A 16,304-nucleotide genomic window follows, 5' to 3' on the forward strand; every position below is an offset into this window, starting at 1 on the left:
GTCCGCATTACTTGGATACTCACATGTCCATACCTTTTCCAAACTTACAGTCTCATTTTCCAAACCTTTCCAGGTCTGGAGATTTTTTTGATTCCATATGTTTTCAGACTTCCCAGACCTATGCTACCACCCTGGCACTATCTCCAAGACTTTAACCAGAGATGGCACCTTCGCACGTCGGTACAGGAAGGCGGGACCCCTCGGCCCCTTAGTCATACAGCCCGGCTCCTGTCCCCCTCCAGGCGGGTTCGGGTCGGTTCGGTACGGTACTCACGTGCATGGCCAGGATGCTGCGCGGGATCAGCTCCCGGTGCTGCCTGATGCTGAAGTGCCACGTTTTTATCCTCATCATGTCATCGAACATGAACTCCAGGTACAGACGGCCTTCCACACACACCTTGGGGAAACAAAGAAATCAGAATCGGACATCGGGGACCTTTCTGGTCCTGCACAGCATCTCAGGCCTCTAATACAGGAGGAACGCTGACATATTTAATACTCATTCAGAAGATCCAGAAGAGTGAAAGTAGTTAGTGCAGATACTGTGAATTACTGTAAGAAGAATACCAGTCTGTGATGCCACAATGCTCCTTACTCTTTGAAATCTGGATCCAGCCATTATTATGAAAAGGTAAAGCAGAAATAAAAAGGTCCACTTTTAGAAGCCAAGACAGGCATGACTGTAATTCCATGCACAGTTACTTATGAAAACCCTCACCAGAGAAGAGGTATGGTACTGCAATAAACCAGACAGTACACGAAACACTTTCTGAGTGTGAGCAGCTGTGCTGTACCTGTGTGAACATGGGCTTCCCGTTCTGCGTGACCATAGTGCACTGGTCACAGTCCAGGGAGACAAAGTTATTGTGGAAGGACTCCTTGGGATGCTTTAAGACGTAGTAAAGCTCTGTGGCGCCGCCTTCAAAAATACTGCGGAAATAGCGAGGAATCAACGTCCGACCGATCGCTACGGGAACAAAAACAAATTCAAGACAAAGGTTAGGAGAAAATCTTAAAGGGGCTCTTCTTCAAACGACAGGGAAAGGGGAAAAAACAGAAATCGAGCAGTGACTTACTGTATCGTTTGTGCCCGTCCTCCAGGCAGAAAGTGATGGTCAGCATGGCGTCGTCCTCGAAGAACTCGGTTGTGAAGGCATCCCACCACAGATTGTCGCACTCCTGCAGGAAAGGGAATCGGATACTAGTTTCACATCTGGCTGCTACCTCTACATCCGATTATGAGAACTCTTAAAAGTCCAGCCGAGGCTCCTAATGCACTTGCAGCTACTCGGAGCATGTCTGTCACCCACAGCTCAGCATTTCAGCAAGACTCATTCAGTTAAACACATGCCCAGCCTTTAAAACTCCCAGCACACAACTGGGCAGCAAGGGTGGCAAGTAAATTGTAAATTGCTCGGTGGCAAAAGGGTTCAAAAATCTCCCCTGGACGTTTCTCAAAAAGCTGGGGGAGAAAACGTATTTACCTCTGTCCAGTTCTGTAGCCGCTTATTGAGCTCAAATATCCTGTAATCTGTCTGGTTCCCATACGGTGTGTGCCTCCTGCAAGGAGATAGTAACAGTCAGGCCGCTGGCAGATCCTTCCATCACAGAAACAGCTCTCTCCACACCTGCCCTGCAACCCCCTGGGCTCCTACCCTCACACCCCACTGAAACTCACAGAGGCATGGAAATGAACACCCCGCCTGGTACCAGGTTCAAACCTCTTGCGAGAAAACCACGCTTTTAAAAGGACTGCTACTCACTATGAGCATTTGAGATTTCCAATTCAAGAAAAGGAAAAGTTTCAATTGGCTCTTAACCACTGGTGATGGATACTAATAACGTGCTATGAACTTCTGCAAATTGGAAATAACTTCAACCTCCTGCAGCCCACTTTACTGACGCAAACAGTTCTGAAACTGTGGATCTCAAGCATTTTTGCATCATGATTTCCTACAATATGATTTTATGCCCAAGATTTAAAAGGGAAAGAAATACATGCACAGCTCATAGATTTGCCTTTAATTCAGCAGTGCACAAAAAACCTACTCTGAATTACGAACAGATAAACTAGTTACAGTAATCCTGTAGTGAGCACATGCAAAATACGTCTGGCAAAGAGATGATCTTGTCTGTTAGATCCATGGTGTACTACTCTCCTTATCCTTGAAACAACTACAGGCAACCAGCAAGATCACAGCCTGAGCACTGAAGTGCTCCTCAGAGGCCCACATCCTTAAAAAAAGTCTTAATTCTTCAAATTTGGCAAAAGAAAACTAGAGTTACTGCTTTCCTGCTTTTTTACTTCTCCTAAAGTTTAAGAAAGAAGAACAAACATTTTTTGAATGTTTTGTCCTTAAGAAGTGGACATACTGAGAAGTGCATTCTGGCATGAATCTCATTTTGTCACAAACGGTGTCGTGGTTGGCTGGTTACAAGGGAGATTGGCTTTGGAAGGAAACTGTTGTCAACTGAGATATGTGGCATCAGGACACGTTGGTAAAGGCTGAAGTGGAACTGGCAAACTTTAGATTGACCATGAACATAGAACAAGACCCTAGTATTTGGACCAAGCAGATTTGTGAACAAACCTCTGTGATATAACCTGGTATCAGATGAAAATACAAACTCCAAGAATAAAATCTTGACACTGCATGTGAAACAGGGAAAACACGGGCAATGCAGAGAGGGCCGTGAAACAGGAGCAGGTCAAGGTAAATGAGGCACTTACCCTATTCCAGGCTCCAGATACGTAGGAGGGTACATAGGTGTAGGACTGCAAAGAGAAAAAAGTTGAGTTGTGAAGAATGTGCCATTCCAAACCATCTTTTTCAGAAACCAACAGAAGGAAACTCAAGGTTGCAAAACATTCTCTATTTGGTAAAAGTTTTTTTTTATGCACAGCAAGAAACAGCAGCATGTTTTCTTGTGTGGTATGCGCCTGTCTTATCTCAGGTCTCCGAAGACAGTGAGGCCCAGCTTCCAAAACACTTCAAGGCTGAACTTTAGCTTCCTTTGCTTTTATCTCATCTGAAGGCAACAACACTGCTGAATCATTCATCTCCAGACCTCGCTTCCTGTCTCTCTATCTCAGCAGAAGGAAAAATAACAGCCTGAACATTCGCTAGCAGGTCGTTTCCTTCAGAAAGAGCTAGAACGCTCCTAATTGGCTCAGCTGGTATAGGCGCTCGCTCCAAGAGCAGTCTGAGCCCTGTGAAGCACTCGTTGGGAGTTAAGGGCTGGTCAAGGCACTATGAACCAGGAGTTCCCAACATGCAACGTGCAATGAGCTCAGGGCCACCAGGGTTAGGATTGGGATTACTTGGCCAGGGCTCTCGTGTTGTCCAGCTAAACAGTGCCGCCCCTGGGTGCTGGCAGGCTCACGGCACCTCTCCTCAAATTAGCTTTGAGCCTCCTGTATGTCACGGTAAATCTCGAATCACAAGGTTAACCAATCCTCAAGTGCTCCATTTTCACTGGCTTCCATCATAACATTTAATGACCTTAAATGATCCTATTAAGGGGATAAAACGTCCAATCAGTTCTGTTTCCCAGATCTCCATCAGGTGTGAATTAAAGGAAGCCTCTAAAGCCTGCAATGCCCACCCATGCAACATGCAAACAAGGGTCACCCCAAGACATTAAGACAGAATTTACTACTCCAGACGGAGCAGGAGGATAATCAACAGCTCAAAATTTAAACATGAACACAAAAGTCCTCTGCTAAAGTCCCTAAAATACTTATTCCTCACCATTTTCATTTTCATTTTAAAGAACATTTTAATTTCTACCGATTGGTTTCTGTTATCTATCCCCTGTGTCTAGCAACTGAACTCATTAACAAAAGGCTCAGTCTGAGAGATGTCTCTTTTGTATACACTGAGTCTGTGTTTATTTATTAAAGTTTCGTCTTTTATTAAATGCATAATTTCTTCTGAAAAACTGACAAAGGAAAAGGAAGGGTTTCGATACAGATTTCAAGTCCCTCACTCCAGTGGTCCCGCAAGTCAGAGCTCACTGGGGCATCGACAGCAACTCGGAGCACCTACCCCACGTCTCTGTCCAGCATGGTGCCTGGGTGGAAGGGGGGAAAGGCGCTACCGTTTGGGGGCTCTTTTGGAGAGTACAGCTTGAACGACTTAGAGGAACACCCTGCGAAACGAGACAAAACAACAGCACATTTACAAAACTACATTTACCACACCTGAAGATTACACACAAATCAATTACGAAAACTGTGACTCCGGCAATGTCTTGCACTACAACTGAGCCCTGCAGCAAACCTTCAACTCCTGTCCTTGAGAGTCACAGATTCTGCTAGCCATGTCCATATTGTTAACTGCCCCATTTGGCTAGATTTGTTTACTATCATAAAAAGCTGATTTTCATTTGACACTTTGATTTAACACTTTGCAGCATTGCCTAAACTCGGGAATTTGTTGCCAACATTAACAGCAACATCATGGTGTTTCACTTTATTTGCAGGAGGGAGAGTCACTGCGCACCTTAATATTGGATGAAGAAGTTATGGCTTGATCCCTGTTTCCCAAAAGAAAACGTTTTTATGCTATGACATTTCATTATCTGTGTTACACTTTGGCAATACTGTTTTCCAATGTCAGAAAATGCAGATTTTACTTGTAAACCTGCATCCAAGGCACTTTCTAGAATAAGCAGAAAATCCCCATACGTAAGAACTAAAATAATGGAAGGGAAGAAACACACCAATTACTTATTTTGTTATGAAGAATTTCTAAAACCATTATCAGAAATATTTTAGGCTTTAACCTTCAAATGCTCTAACAGTCTTGATGACTTAACTGGACCAATGTTTTGCTTAAAACACAAGTTAGCATAATTCCCTGGTCTGTTTGAAGCCAACAGTAAAAGCAGGACCGTGGCTCTGCTGGAGTGTCAGTGTGGACAAGGCTAGAGAAAGGACCATGAGAGAAACCATTACTTTAACACCCGAAAAGACAAAATGAGTCTTTCCACTTTTCTTTCTAAAGATAACCGGTGGTCAATCAGGAATTTGCATGCATTTCACAGAAAGACCTCATCCCCTATCCCCACTCCTGCTGCCCTGGTACAGTGTGCAAGTTGTGCCTGTTACCACAAATTACTCCCCCTGGAGACCCCTGACCTGCTGGAGCAGGGGCAAGTCAGAAAGGAAATAAGGAGGGACAAAGAGTCCCAGTTACCCCATGCAGTATAAGGGTATATAAGGGTATAAGAAAGAAAAGGGAGAGATGTAGTTTCACATCTCTCGTGTGGACAGCGGATCTGTACACTCAAGGGGGATGTGGAACAAGCCAGCAACCTCACTTCAGAAAGAGAAATTAGCTTGTGTCGGTTCAGAGGTCTGCTTGAAGTCTAAGCTATACCCCATGAACAGGGCAGCCATTTAACACTCCAGCCTCTAACATAAGAAGGGTTACAAATGAGTGGAGGTCATTCAGCTCACACTAGTCATTTGGTGGTTAGAAGCTTGTTAATGGACATTTAACCCTGATCATTAACCGAGTATGAATGAGTTTGAGGAATTTAGCACACTTCCACCTGCAGTACTTCTCCACTCATAGATTCACAACCCTTCTTATTTGGAGGCTAATTCTGCAATCCACACCAACCATGTACCTGCCAAATATCATCTAACTGGTGAGATTTTAATTAAAAAAAAGCCCAAACAAGAACATCTGTTTGCTTTGCTAAATGCATCCCACAGAACTACAGTTGCAGAGAATGCCTTTCCTGGTTATTTTAATCCCACAGCGAGTTAAGCACAGTTAATTAAAACACTGAAATAATTATTCCAGTTACTTGATTACACGCATTTTGAGCTCATTTTTGCATATTTATGCACACAATTAAGAGTCAAAGGAATTGTTTTCTGTAAAGGGGACGAACGGACCAAGAAAAATGTTCTCCTTCTTTCTGTTATTCAGTCATCTCTTACCTAGTAGTCACCTCTACAGCAGGAAACAGCTAGGAGGCTGTGGACCAACTGGTGTTGCCTCCTCCCCCCATGCAGACAGATGCCCTTTACAGCCAATAAATCAAACCCCCTGCATTTTATTATCCTCAGGGGAACTGGGTGGTAAGGTTACTTTGAAGGCATCACTCCTGGGTTGTACAGGGATGCTATTTAAGAGCTTGCTCCCATCTTATGCACAACGCACAACTGGCTGAATCACTGACTATTTTGTGGTCCCATTTTATGAAAACTACCACCCAGAGTGTGAAAACAGAGGACATGGGGAAATGAGGCCTTTCCAGGAGAACAGGAACAACAGGCCACCAACGGGACTCGAGCGCTGACCGGAGCCGACTCTGTTAAGATCCTCTGACCCTCGAATTTCTGCTGTGCTCAACCACAACAAACAACCAGCTCCTAGTTTACAGTCAAGGTGCACTGATGCGTTAAAAACTGCAAACGTGCAAATTTACTGCATTTGGAAGGCCCCTGGGACCTCAGCATTTTCCCATGCACTCGTACAGTGTTTAAGGCGGTACGTGCAGAGGTGTTCTAGTACAGTCATAGCTCGCTCAGACTTCACAGATCTCTGCAGCCTTTCGCTCAAACCTGCGCACTCGTTAGTGGAGAAAGAGAGGTTTACAAATGGTGGAAATGACGTGAGGCTCTCATCACGGCTTGGAGGCTCCTCATAAAAAATGTATAACTGATTTCGGTCATTAAATATTCACTGTACAGACAAGCTGGTCCATGAAATGTCAGCCAGGACTGAAACACCTTCCCACAGCGTTAGGGATGCACGCACACAGTTGTTCTAAGCAAATAAGCCCATTTTGACTAGCTAATTTATTCTCATGAGGATGCTCACTGCTGGTTCAGTTACAATGTTTGCAAAAGGGTTTTAGATGTTTTCTTATTTAACCTTTTTTTATGTTTAAGAGTCCGCAGTGATTCAGAAATCAGAGTCTCACGCAGCTGTCTTGTTCGTGACCTATTGCCAGCCTCTGCAAAACAAAACTCAAGACAAGGGATCCAGCCTAAAAAAAAAGCAAGAGATTTCTCCATCTGCAGCACAACAACTTCATTCAGCTCCAGCAGATCAGACACAAGCCACCGAGGGCAAAGAGAACTACTACGGACTTAAGTGTGACAGTCAAGCACTTCCCTGTTACACAGGAGAGATCAGGCATCGTGTTGGTCCCACCTGCACAAACAGAATGAGTGGAACCAGCAGGGCTCTACAAGGGCCCCGTAGTTTGTTTTAGTGGGACAGGAAGCAAAGATCCAGCAGGGAGGCCAGGAGGGCAACCAAGGGGATGAGTAAAGTTTCCCAGGAAAACAGCAGGCCGCCTCATCCAGATCTTTGACCTGCAAGGTACAGCAAGACACTGGGGAGGGTCTGTGTTTAGAACATACCTTATCCCTGACATTACAGAGCTAAAGAGCTGCTGGAAATCATTTAAAAACAATAGACAGTTGAAGTGCATGCCCGTAAAAATCTCCACGTAAATCTCTGGCTGTAAAGCCTCCGTGTCCGACAGATTATAAAGTCTAGCTCACTTTCCAACACCAAGACAGAACCCAGCCATAGCTGAAGCTGGGGTGTGAAAGCTCACAGAGAAGCACCGTGCCGGTCATTAAAGATTTAGCAGGAAAGCTCTATCTGTAACCATTCCCCTCTGTTGCAGTACATTTCACCAGACAACAAATGATGCCCATTTTTTTGCCACAAAATTAGCCACCCAGTCTGCTTTCTAGACCTAGTGCTTGATGTAATCCACCAGAAAGCTGGAACTATAGCACATATTTTACGTTCAGTCAATCCACCATGATCACCACAGAGCATACGGAATACTTTATGGAGACCCCAGATCTCAAAAGGTATGCTAATACACATCCTAGTCGCCAGTGTTTTCTACTATTATTTTGTAGCAGCTATTCATAGAAAGCTTAATGCATCAGCAGTATCAAGACTCTGAAGTATATCCAGGCTAAACCGTTGTTACTTCCTGTGTCTAATCCCTTTGACCCCTGAACACCCCCCACAAAGAGAGGAGCGGACGGAGCCTTTGTACAGCGGGCAGCTCAGACACAGTGCACGAATTTCTGTAGTTACTAACTTACACTGTAAGTTACAGTAACAGTAGCGGTAACAGTGCGTTCACAACACGCTATGAGGTGCATTTTATGTTCGAAATAAAGATAAATGCGAATAAGCCAATAGCTGAAACAATTAAATGTAACACGTGTTTGAAGGAGTATTTAAGATGCATATAAACACTGACTTTCGCACAGCAATAAGTCTCTTCCGCTCGAAAGTTTTTTTTAATTTTGACAAGCTTGCATTTCTCCGTGGGCTTCAGCTCGGTCCCTCGCTCTTCGCAGGCCATTTTTAAGAGATGTTCGGGGTTGTTGTGGCGAAAACAAAACACTTGGAGTACAGGCTATTTTTCTTTCGTTGCTTCGGCTCCTCCTTATTTACGTATTATTTCAAACACGAGCATTAAATCGGAATAAAACGCGAAAAGCGATACGCGAAATAACGCGAAGAGATTACACTAGGTTCGATAGGTGTAGTTAGAACACCAGCGATCAGGGCCTAGAAAGACCTCCTTCCGCTTAGAAATATTAACATGTTTAACTGAAAAAAGTATTTTTTTAAAAAAAAAGAAACAAGTTTCCAAATGACAAACAATGCATTTAAAACGAAAGCAATTAAGATCAGATTTTCTTTTTATAGCAGCACTGTACCTGCAAGAAACTCCTGGTCTGAAATTGATGTTTACAGAAATCCACACAATGACACCTTCCTCTTCGTTTCCTTGCGCGCAGTACGGTTGCGATATTCAATTTCCTTGTTGATGAAGTAAAAAAAAAACAACAACCTTTAAAGGGGAAAAACGAGGAGCAGGAGGAGGGGGGGAAGGAAGCAGCAGGCGTATTTTGCTCCCCCGTCCACAGTGCTGTGCATAGAGATCAGAGGCCTTGTGTATGGGCAGAAGCCCGGTGCAGACGGAGGTAAGGAGCCCGAGCAGCCCGAGCAGCCCTTTGTTCCTGGACAGACATGAACAATAGCTGTAGGCCCTCCTCCTTCTGTGCGCTTCCCCCCTTCTCTCTCTCTCTCCCCACCACTAACACTAACCCCTCCGAGCTCCCCTCTCTCACAATGAGGCCCGGGAGCCGCGCCGCGCCCTTCCCGCACACTCCCTCCGCCGAGGCCGCCGCGCCACTCGCTCGCTGGCTACGACGAGGCGGGCGCAGGGTCCCGCATCACACCTCTCTCCCCGACCGCACACGCCTCGGACACGGGCAGCGGGGCAGCGCACAGCCCAGCACCTCTCCACGCCGATGGGGTGACACGCAGCCAGCGCTCCGGAGCCGGGATAATAACGACAGCTCGCGTCCTATATTGGGAGTAGGAGTTGTGTCCAGCCCTGTGTAGAAAGCACTCGTTTTACAGATTACCATTACAGACTACTGCAACTGCTACTGAAATTCATAGTAATGCCCTAAAGCACTGTGAAGAAGGACATCTGGTTGCAATACTTTGATACTTCCAATCTCCCAAAACAAAACGCCCGGAAATGTAACTCCAAATTACACTGTACAACACGTTTTGGGAGCTCGGTTTTACACCCCCATGCCACACTGTATAGACGGGTTAGATTTTGTAAATTTCATACAGCCAACGGGCTGTGAATGAATAAATGCCCAATTACAATGCATGCTGTATACCCTTCATAAGGATTCCCCACAGCGAGCGAAAAGGCGAATTAAATACCGTCTACGGTATTTTAAAGAACCAACCAAAGTCATATTGATCACAACTGGTCTACAGGGAATAGTAACTCTTTCACATGCATTGCAGGAACGACCGAGGTTTTCACTTCTCAAGGCCTCGCAGCCCGTAAGCACCGGGACTTGCGTGGGCACGAATCTCCACTCCCTGCGTTGCCGGGCGCCCCGGAGCCCAGCGAGCGGAGGCGTGACGTATTAGGAGGATTACGGTAAGCGTGCCACAAGCTCCTCCCGCTGGGGGCCAGCAGCCGCTCTCCTGGGAGACGGTCGCTGTTCCCTCCACGCGCCGCGCCCCCTACGCTACATGCTCGACAAATCAGTCCTGGTTCTGGGCCGGGGGGCCAAATTGTGGGACTGTATGCAAATAAGGCTGCAAAACGTGACACGGGAAGAATTTGTTATTCTGCGACAGAGAACGTCCATCACAAACAAGGAAATAGCCAGACGGTCTCAGTGGGGATACTGTAAATTTTATACAGAGTTCCTGCGTTTTATCTAATGAAATTATTTAGAACAAGCTGTACAAATTACACTAGAAGGTTTTACAGGCACCAGTCTATTTATATGGAGTTTTAAAGCCCTAATTTTACCCCAAATCTTCGCAATGCATTTGCTCACATATAAGAAAAAAAATAGTCCCGTTTCTTCACGTCTGACAAAAGTGAAAATTCTAAAATATGAAATTAGAAGCTACCGATAGTGCAGCACCACTTTTAACATGCCGTCTTCATCGTGGTGATTATCACGTACAGAGGTATAAAAGGTCACAGTTTGCAACAGCAAAGTAAACAGAGGACTTCCATTTTACTAAAATTTACTCAAATGCCACCTGCAGCAGTGTGTACTGTCCGATCTCCGATCCAGGCCTGAACTCGAGATATTTTAAATTCTTGACTCTCTCTTTTGTAAGGGGGGGTAGACATTTAGTTATTTCAATTCAGTGTTAAATTGTGGCAGTATAGAACAGGGAATTCAGCAGTGGAAATGTGACGAGTGATCCCCTGGGATTAGGCTTCGACTTTAGTGCCCATGGCAACCGTCCACGGAGAAACTGCGAGGGAGAGCCTGTTACAATTATTGGGGGTGGCTGACTTTGTGTTTGGTGGTGGGAGTAGTCAGGGAATGTGTCTCCAGCAGCCCTTCCTCCGCCAGTAATGTCAGAGCGGTTCAGAATGCAAACAGGTTTGTCTCAGCCTCTCTCTTCCAACCCAACTTTGCGTCATATCACATCAGGCTTACAAAAACAAAATCTCCCGAGTGTCAGCAGGAAGCATCCTGCTGTGGGCTCAGGCACTTCCTGGGCTGACTGCTGAGCTCCCTCAGGTTTCAGACCGCTGCTCCCAAGCCCAGCTCCGTCAGAAACACAGCACTGTAGTCTCGGCTGACTCCAGGCCACAGGTTCAGTCACTCCTGCAACCCCGACAATATCAAGTTTTCACCAGGTATTGTTTTATTTTGGGCCTCGGTGGTTGTGAGTTTACAAGTCTGAGAGCCTGATGACAAAAGCACCGCTGGCTCATCTTAAATGCAAAGCAGTCGATTCCAAATTTGGCACTTTTTCCCCCAAAAGGAGAGCTGCATTCTGCAGGTCGGGGACAATGCTATTGGTCCAGTGAGCTCTGCCGTCAACGACTGGCAGAGTGTTAGCGTACAGCTTTGATACGGACAGAAATTATTCCAAGAGTTATCCGAACTCCTTAAGAAAAACTTGCCTCCGGGTCTTCTAGAACAAGTTAAACTTGTCTCTTGGCTTTGCTTACTTCACAGAGGTCCTGTGATGGTGCTGCACAGTGGACACTCAGGAGGCTCAGCAAAGGGTTCCCGAAATTTTCATTCAGAAATAATTTTCTGGTATCTTATAACTCCCGGGAACCAAAACAAGCAAGATTGGCCACCGGCCTACACTCTTTTTACCCCCATGTTTAATACCGTTTGTCTAACAGACAGTCTTATCTCGAGCTGCCAGTGTGGAATCGCCAATTAAGACAGCGACTCCCGTGCACCTCAGGAGAGAACAAGACGCGTAGATATGTTCGTCAGGCGCCAACCTGCAGAGTCTCTGGCATGGGCACTGCTGCCAGCTCTCCAGCGCCCGCCAGGTGAGTCAGCACCCATTGGAGGAGCAGCTGCACCCCTCACTGATGTCACAGGAGCCGGCCAAAAAACCAAAGAGAGCACCGGATGAAGTATCCCAACCCCAGCTTGTGTCCTCTGGCTTGGGGCCTCCTCTACTGCTTTTACTTTCTATCAGAAGATTGGCCCTATTGTATTTCTGCATAAGGAACTCTCTCTAATCCACCCATCCATTTTCTAACTTCTTCGACAATTCAGGGTCACAGGGAGCCGAAGCCTTTCCCGGCAATCAAGAGGCGCAAGGCAGGGTACACCGTGGATGGGACGCCAGTCCACACACACTCACACCAGGACCAATTTTCCTAGAAGCCAAATTAACCTACCAGTATGACTTTGGACTATGGGAGAAAACCGGAGCACCCAGAGAAAACCCACGCAAACACAGGGAGAACATGCAAACTCCACACAGACACACCCCAGGCCCAGAATTGAACCCAGGGCCCCAGCGCAGTGAGGCAGGGATGCTAACACTGCTCCACAGTGCTCCTCACTTACTTAAAAGAAAAAAAAAAGTCAACACCCTTCATTTGTGTGCATTCTGCCATTTCCTAAACCTTGGTTGAGTACAGTGCCAGAGGGACTAGAATATTTTCACTGAGTCCATGTTTAATTAATGAGTCAGCTGATTTCCGTATAAAATCCCAAGACAAAGAATTTGTATTTTTTTTTCCTGATGATTAAAATGCAAGGCCAGAATCAGGAACCACCTGGAGAGTAGAATGAGCTCTCTGCATATATAAATTCCCTAGCAGTGACTGACTGAAATACATACTGTATTTCACATGTGTCCTTTTTAGAGGATTTTGTTTGTGGACGTCTGTTCATGCTTTGCATTTCAGTTTTGGCAGTTATGAATCATCTTATGGATTTCAGCAAATTCGATGCTACTTGAAAAAATCTTACCACGAGAAAGAGATGTACATTTTGATCAAATTGAGTAAATATTTTTTAACTTTGCTCACCACACCACCCATCCCTGGTCCTGATATGTCAGCCTTCTGAGTTAAAAAGACCCTCGAGATTCTGGACTCGGTCTGTCAAATCCAGTTCTTAAAGATTGGCAGAGTCATCTGATTTTCACTGCATCTTAATGATCAAATCTGATGTTATTACTGGCCTAGCGGGACTAATTTACTATTATTTCAATATCTTGTAAAGCTGGCAAGCGAAAAGACAGACTTTGTAGCCAGAAGTTTTTAGGTCTGGTGTTACCTTTTTTTTAGTGAATGAAGTAAATTAACAATTTATCCTCTGTACTGCTCCTTTACTCCTGCACTGCTCCTTAAGACACACAGCCACTAGGAGGCTTCTGGAATACTCTTTTGTATTTTCCTGGGCTGCCTATCCATGTTGCGAGGAAGAAGCTTTCAACTCTACGTCTCATATATTTTTATCAAAGCAAACAGAATTAAACCCAGCGCCCATTCGGATAGAGGAAGATGGATTACATATTTCCTAAAAAAGGCAGGTTTATCCCAAGTGGCACAGTGAGTGACAACACTCCTTTGACTTACTGTATGTACGTCCACTTTGACAAGCAGCAGTGTGATCACAGAATTACTTTGATGATCAACAAACAATAAGGTTCAGAACAGCTTGCTCTTTTTCAGCTGGGTTCCTAAAAGCCGGCTAATAACCCTTCCTAGATTTTTACTTTTGATTCCTTGCTATGGGACCCAGAATATTAAAACACATGTACCTTTTTATCACAAGAAATGGCACAGCTGAAACAGCAGAGCCTCTGCCTGAGCTGAAGACCTGCAAGATGCTCCTCCTCATCAGAGCCTGGGCTGCAGTCAGAACAGAGACTTGTTTGTGTCCTACAGACAACATAACTGACTCCAACAGATTACAGGAATACAGATCCAGTGCCACTTTTATTGGCTGGATAACCTCTCACTACAGCAAGCCCACGGTTTAATAGAGAAATAAGGGAGAGGCGCCCATTATTTCTATAAATCATACTATTACAACAGAATATATATATATGCTCTATATACTGTATATGCTTTCTGGATCCTTTGACTAAATCAACACAGTCAAGGAAAATTGTTCCTGTGCCTTGTTTTATTATTTGTGCGTTTACCCCTTTTAGCAGGGAAAGTCCAGTATTTCTGACATATTCTGACAGAAAATTGTATTCGTTTTTTTCTGTAAAAGTGAAGCTCATCAGACCCGAGAGATGAGTGTAATTCTAAACAAGGAAAGAACTATCGACGTTTTGTTAAAGATTACAAGGTGATAACTAAGCAGCTGTGAGCAATCGATTTTGGGGAAAATGCCTGTTTTGACATAAATATCATCAAATTGTAAAACACAAAACACCTTATATCAACTATATCATTTTGCGAGGTAACGCTACAGTGTGGTGTTTGTTGTATAGACGTTCTATATTGAATATGTGGCTATATAGTGGCAGGATGTGTTGCCACTCCTGCTAGTCCCTGTCTGTTGCACATATCACTCCTACATCAACATGTTTTCCAAGTCTCATGATCAACCCCTGCGGCCCATACCGTGCACACAATAAAAACAGCCAATGCAAATACTCACATGCGCCTCATATCACTGGAATAGTCATTTTCGATCTCCAAGTCTCGGCACGCGTGCCTGAGTAGTTTTTGCACAGCCGCACAAGTACGTGCGCAACAAAAGGAGGACGCCCGGGTTTTTGGAAGGAAAACCAAATTCTCACTCTTTGCTCAGCGCAAGTCCTGCAAAGAAGAATTCCCTACCTGCATTTTCAAACTGGTCAGCCATGGCGCACTGATGGCTGGGGGCTGCTGGTGGCGTGCTCTCTACTCTGTGGCGGGACGCCTGCTGACTCGGGAGGGATATCTGTGGCGCGCAGGCCTTGAGAGGGAAGGCGTGGCCCAGGGGGGCACATACAAGACCCCCCTGACTTGGCTCAACAGGAAACTCTTGGGCAGCCCTGCGAGAGCCCTGATAACACCGTTCGGTATGACAAGACACCCACAAGGAGCGGCTCTCCGGACTAACCCTCGACGCTGTTATTGATTAAAAGGGACGGAAAGAAGTGTTTGATTAAGCAGCACAGCATTTTTGGGCTGGATGGGAGTTGACGCTGACTGCAGCGACTAACATGACACGCTGAAGAAGTCTGGCAAATTTCTGTAGTGATTAATCAGCACTGTCTGCAAGAAAGGTGGAAACAGAACAAAGTATTTACCTGGCAGGAGAGAAAAGCAATTTTTCACATAACCCCAGCTTCAGTCTCACACAGTATATCGATCCAAATTGGATTCGTACTCACTCAGTCAAGTGTAATTTCCACTTGGCTGAGCAGTTGGAGTAACACAGCAACACAGAAGACAGATATCAGTACATGAACTCTCCAGGATCATTGGACCATAATGCGAAGACTGCTTATTCCTGGAGGCTGTCCCAGAAACACAGGGTACACAGCAGGGCTATACCCAAGACCGATCAATTCAACGCAGGGCACAAAAAACACAGAGACAGTTTACAGACGCTAAGTAGCCCAGACAGCAAGTCTTTGACTTGCAGGAGGAAACTAGAGCAGCCAGAGAAACACACACAGACACAGGGAAAACACACAAACCCCACAAAGAGAGTACCCCAGCCAATAACCCGGGATCCAGGGGCATTTTATGTAAAACAGACTACTTGATTGAACAGCTGGAACACCCTGAAAATATCAGTGCATGAACTCTCTTTTCTAATTCTTCCAGGTAAACTGAACCCAAAGAAGATAGAAGGGCTTGCAGCTCTGTTGCTTAACCAGACAAGCAGTGGTCAGTCAGGGCAGGGAATGTTTCAGTCTCCAAGACCCTGCCTGTTGGGATAGCGCAGCTCTCACTGCTGTCTCAGCTTTACTGTGAAAGGCTCTGGGATCCCTGTACCAAGGGCGAAAGCCGATTTGTATAGCCAAGTACAGTATAATCTCCTCTCATTAAAGTTTATCTTCACATGCATACCTGTACGCCTCTTCTCAGACCACAGGTATTGAGCCTGGTCATATTAAGGCCAACACCCCTCAGAAGCTGTGGAATAGTTCAATACTGTATCTCCATGGCCATGGCAAAACAAAATCGAATTCAGCGCAAATGTGTGGGGGCCCCACATGGTGCCCTACTCAAGCTCCCAGATACAGATTGCATCCTGAGCAGCTTGTCACAAGACAACCGTTTTATCACAGCTGGATCAACTCTCATTATGATGTGTAGCGGCACATCCAGTTTTCTAATTAGCCAGCCAGAGGAGCTTGGGCTTAGCTTTTTCTTGGTGATGACGAGGAGTTTTGGTTCTTCAGTGGCAGCAAACTACAATGCAAGGTGAACGGTCTCTCCTCGGGGGCCACTGATGTGTTTCCAGCCCACCTGCCTTCATCTCAGCCCCTCGTAGTCAGGAGGGACAC

General features: G+C 45.4%; 1 protein-coding gene across 16 annotated transcripts in view; it reads right to left on the reverse strand.

Moving 5' to 3' along the window:
• Positions 1-16,304, reverse strand: part of ldb1a (LIM domain binding 1a) — a 48,844-nt gene that overhangs the window by 8,458 nt on the left and 24,082 nt on the right. For 12 of the 16 annotated variants that reach the window (XM_088915418.1, XM_088915419.1, XM_088915420.1 and 9 more), the window contains 6 exons: positions 4,050-4,152; positions 2,732-2,776; positions 1,485-1,560; positions 1,077-1,179; positions 795-967; positions 275-397 (listed from right to left, as the gene is read on the reverse strand). In XM_088915418.1, the coding sequence (XP_088771544.1) occupies positions 275-397; positions 795-967; positions 1,077-1,179; positions 1,485-1,560; positions 2,732-2,776; positions 4,050-4,152 (623 nt within the window). Of the gene's footprint in view, positions 1-274; positions 398-794; positions 968-1,076; positions 1,180-1,484; positions 1,561-2,731; positions 2,777-4,049; positions 4,153-8,725; positions 9,465-14,458; positions 14,566-16,304 lie in introns of those variants that run through there. The other 4 variants (XM_088915427.1, XM_088915424.1, XM_088915423.1 and 1 more) reach the window with 4 other exon arrangements.

The sequence above is a fragment of the Atractosteus spatula genome, chromosome 5 (assembly GCF_055471065.1).
Source record: "Atractosteus spatula isolate fAtrSpa1 chromosome 5, fAtrSpa1.hap1, whole genome shotgun sequence".
NCBI lineage: Eukaryota > Metazoa > Chordata > Actinopteri > Semionotiformes > Lepisosteidae > Atractosteus > Atractosteus spatula.